At 49.4% G+C, this 13,600-nt stretch overlaps 1 protein-coding gene across 7 annotated transcripts in view; it reads left to right on the forward strand.

Moving 5' to 3' along the window:
- Positions 1-13,600, forward strand: part of EPHB2 (EPH receptor B2) — a 95,426-nt gene that overhangs the window by 56,354 nt on the left and 25,472 nt on the right. For all 7 annotated transcript variants that reach the window (XM_009889838.1, XM_009889834.1, XM_009889836.1 and 4 more), the window contains exon 5: positions 10,791-10,915. In XM_009889838.1, the coding sequence (XP_009888140.1) occupies positions 10,791-10,915 (125 nt within the window). The remainder of the gene's footprint in view (positions 1-10,790; positions 10,916-13,600) is intronic.

Consider the following 13,600-nt stretch of genomic DNA (forward strand, 5'->3'; position numbering starts at 1 on the left):
TCTTTTTTTTTTTCTTTTTTTTTTTTTTTTCCCCCTGGGTAATTTCAAAGCGTTGCTGGGGAGAGGCCGCGGGCTGGGTTGACTTTGCGCTCTCTCTGTCCTGAGTGTTTTTCAGAGCAAATGTTGACTCTGTCTGACATGACATGGGTTAGGGGTATTAAAGTGATCAGAGATAGGGGGTTTGCAGCCCGTAACCTGACTCTTCCAGCTAAGCCAGCAGAGGAATGGGGACGCTTTGATTATACCCGGATCTCAATAGCACTGACCCACTGACAGGCAAGGAGCGAAAGGCCTTGCAGGACTGGCAGGTGAAGGAGGCAGGGAGCTAGCTGCAAAATGGGGGGCAGATTGCAGCTGGTAGCATTTCAAATGGGTGTAAAGTTCGTGAAAGAGAAGCTGCGGGAAGATCCTGGTGTCCCCCGGCAGGCAGTCCAGAGGCTGGAGCCACAGAGTCCTACCATCTCTCCCATCCCATGGCCAGGGAGCAATGCAGAAGATGCTGCTGGGGGAGTCCAAGACCCTGGGCCTAGCTGGCAAAGCTGTCGCGTTGCTCTGGCTGGTGGCAGCATCTTGTCCAATTTTATTCCCTTTACAGCAGCAGTCCAGCACTTCCCAGCCTGCGCAGTGTGACCTTCTATGGCTTCACAGCAGCACGGAGGCTCTCGAGTCTCTGAAGTGGCCCTGAAGTGCTGGGGACATTATCTGGTGTGTAGCGGGAGGTGGGCTCATTTCACAGCATAACATGGAGTCAGACCTACTGAAAACAAGCAGCAACCCCTGGCAGTTGTGGTGGCGCAAGAGGCAGGACCTGACACAGAAAATTGCCCTCTGCTATCACAGCCTATTAGAAATAGGATGCTTGCAGCCCTGATGGGTCCCTTGGGATGGGATGAGCCAGCGCGCATGAGGGACCAGACAGTGTCACAGGGTGTCAGGTGATCGTGCTCAGTGTCTGCAAGGAAGCTACCTGCTTGTTCTCCTGTTAAGCACGTCCTGATACACTCTCATTCCTGGTCTCTGTGTACTGAAAAGGTAGAGCTGGGATAAGAGGGACATCATCTTAGGATATTGAAAAAGCAGGGCTGGGAGAAAGGTAACAGCTCCCAGATCGAAGCTTTTGCTGTCTGAATAAAAGAGGACAGTGCCCCAGCAGAGGTCCTGAGGACTGCTCGTCTTGTTTGGCCAGATTGAGAAAACCTGGTGTCATCAAGATAGGTTGGGAAGGGAAACACATGAGCTTCCAACATGAGCCAGCAATGTGCGATGGCAGCCCAGAAGGCCAACCGTATCCTGGGCTGCATCAGAAGAAGGGTGGCCAACAGGTCAAAGGAGGTGATTCTGCTCCTCTACTCCGCTCTTATGAGACCCCACCTGGAGTACTCCATCCAGCTCTGAAGTCCCCAACATAAGAAGGACATGGCCCTGCTGGAGCGTGTCCAGAGGAGAGCCACAAGGATGACCCGAAGGCTGGAGCACCTCTCCTATGAGGAAAGGCTGAGAGAGTTGGGGCTGTTCAGGCTGGAGAAGAGAAGGCTCTGGGGAGATCTTATTGCGGCCTTCCAGTCCCTAAAGGGGCTACAGGAGAGCTGGGGAAGGACTTTTTACTAGGGCATGGAGAGATAGGATGAGGGGGAATGGCTTTAAACTGGAAGAGGGCAGGTTTAGATTAAACACTAGGAAGAAATTTTTCCCTTTGAGGGTGGTAAGGCACTGGTGCAGGTTGCCCAGAGAGGTTGTTGAGGCCCCATCCCTGGAGGTGTTCAAGGCCTGGCTGGACATGGCCTTGGGCAACCTGGTCTAGTGGGAGGTGTCCCTGTCTATGGCAGGGGGGGTAGAACTCGATGATCTTCAGGGTCCTTTCCAACCTAAACCATTCTATGATTCCTAAGAATGCCTCTAAACATTACAACTCAGAGACATAAAACCAAGGAGGAAAATGGGCCTATTTATTTCTCATTCGCCCAATCCAGTTCTTTGTTCTGTGATGCCCCCCTGCTGCTTTTTGTCAGTTTTATCGTAATGAATTGCCCTAAGCTTTACATAGCCGTTTCACCAATTACACTAATTTTGGATGCATCTAGGATCTCTCACCCTGCTCCCAAGAGGACACAGGGGTTATAGGAAGTGCAGAAACAGCCTGGGTCCCGAGGCGTTTGGTCCGACCCTGCATCAGCAGGGAGGTGCATGGACTGAAGGAAGCTACAGTTATCTCCTCCCTTCCGTGAGCTGGGGAGCATAGTTTAAAAAAACTGTGAAGGTGCACAAGAGAAAGGGAACAGGAGCTCTGCAGAAGCTGTCTGAGGACTGGGCTGAGTCAGAGAAGTGTCATGTTGGACACACTCAGAGGAATATCAAACCTGAGTGAGGAGGTGGTTGCTGTCTCTGTAGTTAAGAGAGATGGTGACTGGCTTACTGAGATCAGTTTTGAGGTTTATACTTGAAAAGGAGATTAACAAAAAATTGGAAAAGGTTCAGAAGAAAGTCATCGGATTGATATGTGGGCTGATAAATCTGTGAAGCGCTCAAGAAACTCAGTCTACTTAGATAATAGAAAAGAAGATGAAAAGAAAGTATTTTCATCATCTTTCAGTTCTTCCACGAGGACAAAATTCTGTTTCTAGACTCCTCCTTAATTTAGCTAGCAAAACCAGAAAAGTTCCCAGAGTTGGAAGCTGAAGTCCATAAATTTCAACCTGAAAATAGTATGTGCATTTTAGAACAGAGTAAGTAACCGTGAGGAAAACCTCCCAAGAGGCACAGTGGGCTCGTCATAATTTGCAGTCCTCAAAGAAAAGTGGATGTCTGTCTATAACATATGCACAGGGTCAACCACAAGCGTGTCAGCTATATTTAACTCACTGCCTCGGTTCTGTTGCCAGTCTCGTGCAGATGTTCAGACCTGGTTGTTACAGTAGCTTTTCCCAATTTTCTGCAAAATCAACATGTTCTTGCACTGTCTCATCAAGCTGCTCCGGATTTTGCGGTAGGTATGACCTTCTTTCAGATATTGCAATTAGAAAGTCCCTGTTTCTTTTGGAAAACTCAGATTTCTATCCTTCTTGTGTTCTTCCCTTTCCTTCTTTCCCTTAATCTTTTTTATCATTTTCAGCAGGCAAGCCAAAAAGAGGTAACTATTCGGTATGGAAGTAAAATACTGGCTACAGCAAGCCTGAGGCTTAGCAATGCTACCAACATGCTCCTTTGTCTGTACCCGACATAAACCAAATCTTTAGTTAAAGAATCCAAAGCCTCTTGTGGAGGGATCAGCAATGGTTAAGCTGCCTCTGCTGTGATGGGTCTGTGCCACCTGGGGTTTCAGTTTCTCTTAGCAGACACTGCTTAAGTAGCCCTTGAGGCTGGTGGGCATGGAGCTCTCTGGTTCCTTGCCCACTGGGGTATTAGCCTGCACGTCACAGCATCTTCACAGAGCAGCTCTGTCAGAGGGAAACCTGGACATGCTTTCGGACAAGGATCTAAGCCTGTAAAGAGAGATTCACAGTCACAAGTAGGTTAAAATAGGATCTCTTTCCTGAACAAATAATAATTTCTTAATTATCTGGAACTACACACTGAGGTATGAGAAGCTGTCCCCTCTTGTCCTCAGGAGTAGCTGCCCTGCCTCCATCCGCCTGGCTGTGTGCTTGGTGCAGAGCTGTGAGAGATGCTCTGCACCGCTCACCATCCTCAAGGAGTGGCACAGAGATTTTTCCCCAGTTCACATGTCCATCAGCAGTAGCTGCAGGTCGGTAAACAGAGCCAACACACTCCAGATGCTGTTCTGTAAGACAGAGGGGCTCTGCTGGTGTGCGTGCTAGGGATCATTAGCAAAAGCTGGGGTGACTTCAGTTTCGTAATCAGAACCCAGACCAAAAGATTTGGTATCCTCTTGGGGGTTTCTGTTGTTTGTTTGTTTCTTTGTTTTTTTTTCTTTAGAAGACGTGCTTTTTAAAATACTGAATGTGCCTCAGCTAGAGTGTCTGAGGGGCAGAACATGGTGGGGGTCCTTTACAGTAATGTGGCAGAGAAAGATTGTGCTTTATGGCCAAAAATTCTCATTTTATTTCTGGAGCTAATAAAAAAAAAGGACTAAAGGGTTCTAATACAGAGAGGCTGATAACTAGGGAAGCCTCATCCTTGGAGGTTTAAAGATTTGGCTAACAAAGCTCCACCTTCCTTGGTCTGGTGTTGGGGATCATTGTGGGGCAGATGGGTTGGACCAGAGACTCCAAGGGTCCCATCCCACCAGCATTTCTGGGATTTGCTGCTATTGGAACTGAAGGGTGCAGTGGGAAAAGAGGGATCAATCAGCAGGTGAATGTCTCCCCCATCAGCCTTCATGGCTCCACTCTGTGCTCAGTGTGGAGGCACTGGAGCCTCTTGGTTCATCCCTTTTTCCAGCACGGGCCCTTGAGCTTCAGCTAGTCATGAATGAGGCATCTAGGCTAATTACTAGGCCAGAAATATTGACCTGGGAGAGGCCAGAGCACCATGGTTATGTCTGACCTAGGTTACGTCTGTCTTGGTGTTAGACTTGGTCCACAACATGGCTCTGGTACAGTGCACAGCCAGAAGAGGACAGGATGCCTTTTCTTGCCCATCACCCTTATGCTACGTTAGAGCATTCGTTCAGGATGTCTATCTTGCCACCTTGACACTGGCAAGACCAACCTCGGGGTATCTGTGAAACATTGTCCTGTGTGCTGTTGAAGATGCTGCACTGTTTTTGGGAAGGTTAAATACTCAATGGGCAAAAAAGCCTTGTGGCTCTGGTTCCTCTCTTGCCAAACCCGGTTGTAACTTTATGTTTCTGCCCCAGTAGATGTTTGAGTTTTCCTGGGAGACAATCAGTTAAGCAGGACATAAGGTCCCGAACTTTCCATGAAGTCATCTGAATACGCTGTGCGGTGGGATTTGAGACCCGCTTGCCTGGACATGCCCACCCTGTGGCATTGAGCCAGCATGGTTTGTGAGGAAACTGCTGTTTTAGCTGTCATCACAGCCTTGGCAAAACTCAGTGGTTATACCTGTGTGTCCTTTGGGGAGCTTATGGGTATGCATCTCTGCTGGCAAGACCTGAGGATGCAGTACCTCTTGAGCCCCATCCTTCCCATGTGTCTCCAGTAGCTGAGCTCGGGCAGCTTCTTGCACCCTGTGTGGGCCACAGAAAAGCTGGACAAGATGAGTTGTCGACACCCCCAGAGATTTATCCTGCAGAGCTGCCCCCAAGCCAGGGAAGTCTGCTAAGCTCCTGGTGGATTAAGGTAAACTGCTGGAGGCCCAAGTGACAGCCTAGACAAGGGTCTGGCTGTGATCAGTGTTGTGTTGCCATGTGGAGGCTTGGGGTGATGACTGTGGAAGCATCCCTCGCATCCCTCCGGTGCTTCTGCCCCAGAGGGGTCATCACGTGAGAGATGTCAGCTGCCTCCCCTCTCTGTGCGCTGCAGATTTTGTTGCAGCAGGGGACAAGTCATATGCCTTTTTACATCAGTGGATTTTCATTAAGCTTGTTTTACACTCCAGTGGTGGTTATGGCTGGGTTTATTTCTCCAGCAATTTGAAGAAGCCAGAGGGCTCCACTAAGAGGAATCTGAAGAATCTGAGGCCGTCCCAGATAAAAAGGATGCAGAAAAGTTCTTTTCAGGGACTCAAATGATTCATTTCTTCTCCAAATGACGTGGGGCTCAAGGGTCTCAGTCATGAAAAGTAAGTTTCTGTCTGCTGTGGAAATGCAGCTCTGTTCATTTTTTTTGCATCGTTGCTGCACACATGCACCTGGAGACACCATCAGGATAAATCTGCCTCTGCTTACACATTCATGGGGGTGACATCTCAAAGCGATAGTGGCTCTGAGAGATGGGATGCTCTAAATCTGATGTCTTATATGTGTCATGGGGCAGGTCCCTTTTCCAGCATCTGTTTTCCCTGTGCACAGTAATTCAAACACCTTCCATGAGTAAGAGACAACCAGGTGAGCCAACAGGTGAGGGAGTGTCTTTGGCACTGGGCAATTTGTGCCACTGGACAATTGTCACCAGTTTAGTGACCATTTCAAACCTGGAAATGAAAAAAAGACCATTTTTCCAACCTGGAAATGGTTCATAAAGGTCTATTTCTTTTGTCACAAAGGAACAAAGAGGAACCACAGTTTGTGAAAAAAGGTGACCAATCCCACAGGGCCAGGTTAAATGCTGCTGGCGAATCTTTGGCATTAACGGTCCAGGTGTACTCTGGGTGGTCCAGGAAAGGGCTTGGCACAAAGCAGGCTGAAAGAACAAAGACTTTTTTGGTCATTTTTGCAGTTAAATCTTTCCTTTGAAATACTCAGAAACCCAGTGGAGGGTACCTATGCATAGATTGTTCAGAAACAATAGTTCAGGAAAGTCAGCTCAGATATTTTGAGACTTTTACATTCTTTTCTCAGCTGAGTTCATCAGAAAGTATATATCTTTCACAGTCTTTTCTGTTGTGTTTGTCACTTCACCATGTCCCGGGGTGGAAAAGCTCTTTCTACATCATAGTTCAGGCTGGTCACAAAGTGCTTGATGCTTCTGTCAGAGCTGGAGCACACCTTGTGATGAGAGTATCACCAAGTAGCACTATCCCAGATTGGATGTTCTTTGTGTTCATTTTAACTGTTTTCATCTCCTTCCTTTTTAGCTATTATGTCACATGCATTGAATACGGCTGGGGGACCAAGGTCCTAAGCACAGTCTCTGCCTCTGAAAGTCCTCAGTAAAATTAGATAAGACAGGCAGGCAGTGAAAAAGAGACAGGATGACTTGCATCATTTTCCAGGTAGAAAATGACAGCGCAGGGGTATAATGTGGAGGTACAAGGTCTCCCGTGTGGACTTAAGGGCAGAGCAGAGAACTGCTACCAGGACCTTCCAGCCTTGGAAGTGGTGAAGAGTCAGAAACTCATGGGTCTTCTCTAACTTTGCAGCTGACTGAAGGAACTGTTTGCTCCATCGTACAAGAGCTGTCAGATACCAGCTGCCTGAACGTCTGTGTCGCTATCTGGCTAGAAGCTTTCCCTTCTGACTAGGTTTCAGAAAGTCAGTCTGAGGTCTGGCTGGCTCCACTACACTGCTTTCAAACTCAGACATTCAGTCCCAGCCCATCCCTTATTCACCAAGTTGGGAGCCCCTCTCTGCACAAGCTGTTGCCCTCACCTGTGGTGAAGATGTGTAATGAGGAATGTGTTTTGTAGCACTGCAGTGTTCTGCACTCTGTTAGCAACAGCACAGGCAAAAAACTGAGAGGAGTGATTGTTCCCATCTGCGTGGCACTCATGAGATCACATCAGGGGTCCTCTGTCCACTTTAAGGCTCCTCAGTGCTACAGAGACATCAACAAACTGGAGCAGGCCTGGCAGAAGGATCATTAGGATGGGCCAGGGGCAGGAGCACAAGACATACGAGGATATCTGAGAGAGCTGAATTTGGCCAGCCTGGAGAGGATGAAACTGAGAGGCATCTAGCTACAGTCTTCCACTTCAAAAGGGAGTTTAAAGAGAAGGCAGAGCCAAATTCTTCCCAGAGGTGCACAGTCAGAGGACAGTAGTAATGGCCACAAGGTGCAATGAGGCAAGTTCCAAAGGGACGTTGAGGAAAAGCTTCTTCCCCACAAGGGCGAGGCAGCTGGGGACTGGTGCTCTGAGAGCCTGTGGGATCCCCATCCTTGGACATATTGAGATCTCAACTGGATGTAGTCCTGAGCAAAGTGATCTGACTTTGAAATTACTCGGCAAGCCAGTTGGACTAGAAACCTCCAGAGGTCACTTCTAACCTAAAGCTTTCTGTGATTGTATTATTGTGCATTTCCCTGATGTCTGTGATAACAAGAGCAGTTACTGAGAAGATGCAATGGTAGAGGTTCCTGCCTATCCAGAGACACTCCTTTGCTCCAGGTGCAAGAAAAAGCGCTGAAGTTGCTATAGTCATTCATCTCACCTGCCTCCTCCCCAACATGCAGCATATTTGCATCATTAAGTCTCATTAGATGAGCCCCACCTCATCCATTTGGTTCTTTTTTCTGAGCCAGAGGAGGGCCGGTTCACCAAGTACACAGCTGCCTGGGCCATGGCTAGTGACAAATGATTCACACGTGCATGGAAGTGGGAGAAGAGCATCCCAGGGACCTCACTCCTACCTGGAGGAACCTAGAGCTGAGGAGCTTCTCCGGCTGCAAGGTCAGCCATTGAACCCGTGTCTAAATCTTGGAACGTTGCACCTCCTGGTTTTGTGGTGGGATTGGTCTGGGTGTATGCAGCCTCTGTCCTGGAATAGCCTATATGAGTGTGGGGTCAGTTCCCAGAGTGTGTGCAGCTCAGATGTTCCAGAGACACCATGGGCTGTGTACTCATCTCAGTCTAGTCCAAATCCCTGTTACAGGGCCATCTGTAGCTTGGTCATGTCTTCCTTCCAAGACCTTTCTGTTTGTCTTGGAGATTTCAGGTGTCCTATGAAAACTGTGTCAAGGAGGAAGCAGCAAGCTCTGGCAAGAGCTGACAGGCTCCAGAAATGTTACCTGTGTGTTATCTTAATACCAGCATGAGAAACTAACCCCAGGAGGTTTTAAGGATGGACCCTGAAGCGGTGGGACTGGGACATTGAGGCAGGAGGGAGTCAGTGCTATATGCCACGGAGCAAAGGAAAGTCTGAGATGATGAAGAGAATTTCAGACTGGTGGTAATGAGGTTTGGCTTAACCAGAAATGGACGGAGGGATTGGCATTTCAGAGGAGGTGAGGGTTTGGTCTCAGAATCTGTTAGAATCATAGAATGGTTTGGGTCAGGAGGTACCTTTAAAGATCATCTAGTCCAATCCACCATTGTGGATAGGGACATCTTTCACTAGATCAGGTTGCTCACAGCCCCATCCAGCCTGACCTTGAACACTTGCAATGACAGGGGTTCTCTGCCCTTATTCAGTTTTAGGAACTGCTGGACAAAAACAGAGATTGCCAACTCTTTGCTGAGGCTAACGTGCATTGCACCTTCCTTCAATGGTGGGGAAATCCAGGGAGATGAAGGGAAATGGTGTGGCAGTGTCATGCTTTACCCATGCCCAACCTCTACTGCTCTTGGCACAGAGGCATTGAATGTGCCGGGAGCTACAGTGCTCTGCATCCAGAAAACCAGTAGTGAAGAGGCATCAGAAAAATGGCTTTTGTTGGTATGTTTTGAGAGGAATTGCTCAGCTGTAATTCATTACAGTGATGTGCAGGAACATGCTGCAGCCATGCTGGTCCAAGTAGCGCAGTCCTACCACTGCTGTGTCTACAGTCCTCAGCTGGCATGGTTTCTGTCGCTGCTTGTGATTCCAAGGGAAACCAGACTGGAGATGGGCGAGAGGTGCTTTGCTTTGTGTGCCGCTCCTCCAACCTATTTCTCAGAGCTGTCACATGAGTTGTTCTTCCATGAAATATTGAAAGGGTTGGACCTCGTAAAAGCCCTTCTGAGTGCAAGCTTCTCTGCATCCAGGCCTGGCATGTAAGTGATGGAGAAGCTTTCTCGCTACCTCTTTCCAGTCCTCTCCCACCCCTGAGGCTTCCCCTCTGCCCTGAAGCTTCTGAAGCAGTGAGTCTGCACTGGCAGGAGTGCTGGGGCTAATGCTGGGGTTAGCACTCTTCAACTAATGCTGGGCTGGCACTGCATGAGGTCTGGGATGGCCTCCGGACTGACGTCTGTGGAGGCAGTGTTGGCAGTGCTGTCGGCAGGCTGGGCGCAGGCTGGGCAAGGAGACATGCTCTGCTCACTGCTCTTGGAGGCAGCAAAGAGGAGGCAGCAGGGGCATCTGTGTGTGTCAGCCCCTCCAGCAAGGGTGGCGGACTGTAGGCTGATACCTGCAGCACTGTGGCATCTGTGCTATCAATACCTGAGCCAACAGGGTTGAAAGCAGTCCAGGCTGCTTGCTTACCTGCCCCACTCCACGGCAAGTGGGATCAGAGCTGGTCAGAGTTTCCCAGGGAGGTGGCAGCTCCCCGCTGTGGTCCCTGCCCCATGGACTTGTTAGCACAAGTCCCTGGAGGACAGTTTTCCCACGGCGTGGCACCAGCTGAGACTGCACTGTTCCTACCTGGCCATGTGTCAAGCCACGTAGGCAGCGCAGGCAAGTGCAAGGGGTGGACAGCTGGCTGGGTTGTCTGAGGAGCTGCTGGAAGGTCCTATTGTGCTCAGTGGGACAAGTGGCGTCTGTGGGTGTGCTATTTCCAGGGCACTCTGACGAGGCGGGCGACTCACCATTGTCAGCATGTCAGGTCAGGTTTGCGTTGCATGCTCAGGCTGCTGTATGCACCTCCCTTGATTGGCATTTGCAACTTGCAGACCCAGCACACCAAGGCAGAGAGGAGCTGCTTGCTTCCTGCGTCTGCCTATGCCTTATAAAGCTTCTCTATGCAAATATCAAAGTACAAAACCCCCTATTTCCCCATGGCAATCAGGGAGGATCGCATGTTGCTGGGCTGGCAGTGCTTTTTCCAGGCTGTGTTTGCTCCAACCCCGGGCTCGTTTTGCCTGGGAATGATCTGTTTTCCTGCCCGAGATGCTGCCCTACGTGGCTTCTAATTACAAACTCTTAGTGAGCAGTAGAAGCATTCTTTTCTCCCCTTACTGCTCTCTACAAGCAGCAAAAGCCAGGATCTCCTGACCCCTCGACAGCCCTGCCACTGCTGGGAGTGAATTCAGTAGCTCCAAATAGCGATAATAGACCTGCCTGCCTCCAACCAGGGGACGTGGGTCCTGCCCCTGCAGGCAACTGACTGAGGCCTCTCTCTTGCTCTCTCTTCCAGCTCCTTCAGCTGTGTCCATCATGCACCAGGTCAGCCGCACCGTGGACAGCATTACCCTCTCATGGTCTCAACCTGACCAACCCAATGGAGTCATCCTGGATTATGAGCTGCAATATTACGAGAAGGTACTGCGGGACCTTGGCAGGGTTCAGCCACAGGTGTTTGGGAGAGGAGGTGGTACAAAGCTTCATGTAAGGGCATAACACCAGCTGCAGCAGTTGGTTCATCAGTAGGTTACTCCTCTTGCTGCGGTTGGCCATGTGGGTGGCAGTGGCTGTCAACCCATTGGAGCCCAGTGACCCTGCATAGACATGGCAATTGTGTAAAATCTGCTGGTCTTTCAGGAGGAGCTTCTCCTCCCTTCACCTCTCCAGCACTTGTGACAGGGAGACAGGGAGAGCTGGGTAGCCAGGGTCCAGGGTATAATTTTTCCCTTTCCCCTACGGGGGCATTAGTGGGGAGTGGGGATGGTAGGGATGTCACAGAGCATCTAGTCCCAGGCTGGACCACATTAGCTGAGTGTCCAGTTGTTGAGATTTTGTGTAGTGCTGTCTGTCAGTGCATTTACACCGAAGGTGAGTTTGGCGTCTGTGTGCAGCAGCCTGAACACCTTTACCTGGCTGTTGTACCAGGGAGAAGCTGTCCCATACTCCCATGGAGGGTACATACTGCACTGTGGACTCGGGGGAGGCTGATGTGAAGGGGTCCCTCAGCTCTGCTTCTTTCATCCCTGAGGAACATGCCCCTTCCACCACCCCTCTGCCCAGGCAAGCAGAGGGACTGCAAGCCAGGGCTGTGCCAGGGTGTCCATCCCATAGGGCTGGAGCTGTGTGGCTGCTGAGAGACCTGAACACCATGTTGGGGTTGGTCCCAGGACCTGCCAAGCTCTGCCTGGCTTGTGAACTTCCATCTGTGCTACCCAGGGGAGGTGGGGAGCAGGAGGTTTCTCCTTCCAGAAATCTGCCCCCTTACACAAGAGCTTATAAACTATACATTAAAAATTGCAAACTAACTAATTAAAAAGCTTTATGATTAAATGGAACTGAAAATATTTTTCCCAGCAGCTGCCGGAAGAAATGATTAATCCCCACTGCCTGCCTGTGACCTATTTTCTCATCACCAAGAGCCAGAGGGAGAACAGGGACAGGGGGAGCTTCTTTGTAAGCTGTTAAATAGGTCCTGACCTATATTGCATAAATCACAGCCATTTATTTGACCCTTGGAAATGATTCCAGAATATGTGGCAGGATGGACAAGTAGGTAACAAGACAGATCTGGAAAGCAAGAGGGGTCCTTTCCCCGGGGACCCTTGAAGTAGAGACAGAAGATCTCAGGGAGTTCATTCTCCTCCTCTTACTTTCTCTTAATCTCTCCCCCTCTTAATTTCTTCCCCCTCCCCTCTGTTTTCTGGGGGAGCCTGTAAATAAAGGGAATTTTTGTCTCAAGGGGAAACTTCTGTTCATGGCCGATCTTCACAGCCAACCACAAGGTGAGCATCTGCTTGCCACATCATCAGAGCTTAGGGCACAGTGTATCCCTGATTGTGGGGACAAGTGGCCCAAGTCACGCTTAAGCAATGCTTTTCATGGTAGCAAGCTCTGAGGTGGAACACTAGCCCTGGCAGGGAGGACAACGCAAGAGGCCCCACGTGCTGGTGCTGAGGTGCTCTCTGTCCTAGTATTGGAAAGTCGTGGTATATTTTTTTGCTGGTGCTTTGGTTGAAGAAGAAAGGCAAATCTTGATCTCCTTTTCAACCAAGATGTGTGTCATTCTCAGAAAGGAATCATAGAATGGTTTGGGTTGGAAAGCCATCTAGTCCAACCCCCCTGCAATAAGCAGGGGCATCTTCAACTAGATCAGGTTGCTCAGAGCCTCATCCAACCTGACCTGGAATGTTTCCAGGAATGAGGCATCTATCACCTCTCAGGGCAACCTGGGCCAGTGTTTCACCACCCTCAGTGTGAAAAATTTCTTCCTTATATCTAGTCTAAATCTACCCTCCTTTAATTTAAAGCCATTACCCATTGTCCTATTGCTACAGGCCCTGCTAAAATGTCTATTCCCATCTTTCTTATAAGCCCCCTTTAAGTACTGAAAGGTCGCAATAAGATCTCCGGGGAGCCTTCTCTTCTCCAGGCTGAACAACCCCAGCTCTTCATAGCAGAGGTGCTCCAGCCCTCTGATCATTTTAGTGGCCTCCTCTGGACGTGCTCCAACAGGTCCATGTCTTTACTGTGCTGAGGACTCCAGAGCTGGATGCAGTACTCCAGATGGGGTCTCACCAGAGCAGAGGAGAGGGGCAGAATCATCTGAACCTCTGGGTATATTTTTTTGTTGGTCCTTTGGTTGAAGAAGAAAGGCATGTCTTTATCTCCTCCCCAATGAAGATGTATGTCATTCTCAGAAAGCGATCATTGGGTCAAAGCTTAGTCCCACAGCAAGCAAACCTCGGAGATTTGGAAACAGGTTAAAAGAGAAGTTGAACAACAAAGAGCTAGAGGCAGGGCCTGGCCAATGACAGTGGATTTGTCTGTCCCCGAACTCCTCTGTGTGTGTTAGCCATTACTCCAAAGCCCCAGTTGCACACTCAAGGTCTGATCCATCAGTAGTCAAGCCAAGGTCTTCATATGATTCCGCTGGTCAGTTAAGAGCCCTCTGCATTTTCAACAATGCAGTGTCACCATGTCCTTTTCTGCCTGCTTGGCAAAGCTGAATGTCATGTTAGTGTAGCCACTGCAGTGCTGAGTTTTGCAATGGGAAGCCATATACTTAATCCCTGGGAACAGTCTCAAAATGCACAGCTTTGGGTT

Source organism: Charadrius vociferus, unplaced genomic scaffold (assembly GCF_000708025.1).
Source record: "Charadrius vociferus isolate BGI_N301 unplaced genomic scaffold, ASM70802v2 scaffold727, whole genome shotgun sequence".
NCBI lineage: Eukaryota > Metazoa > Chordata > Aves > Charadriiformes > Charadriidae > Charadrius > Charadrius vociferus.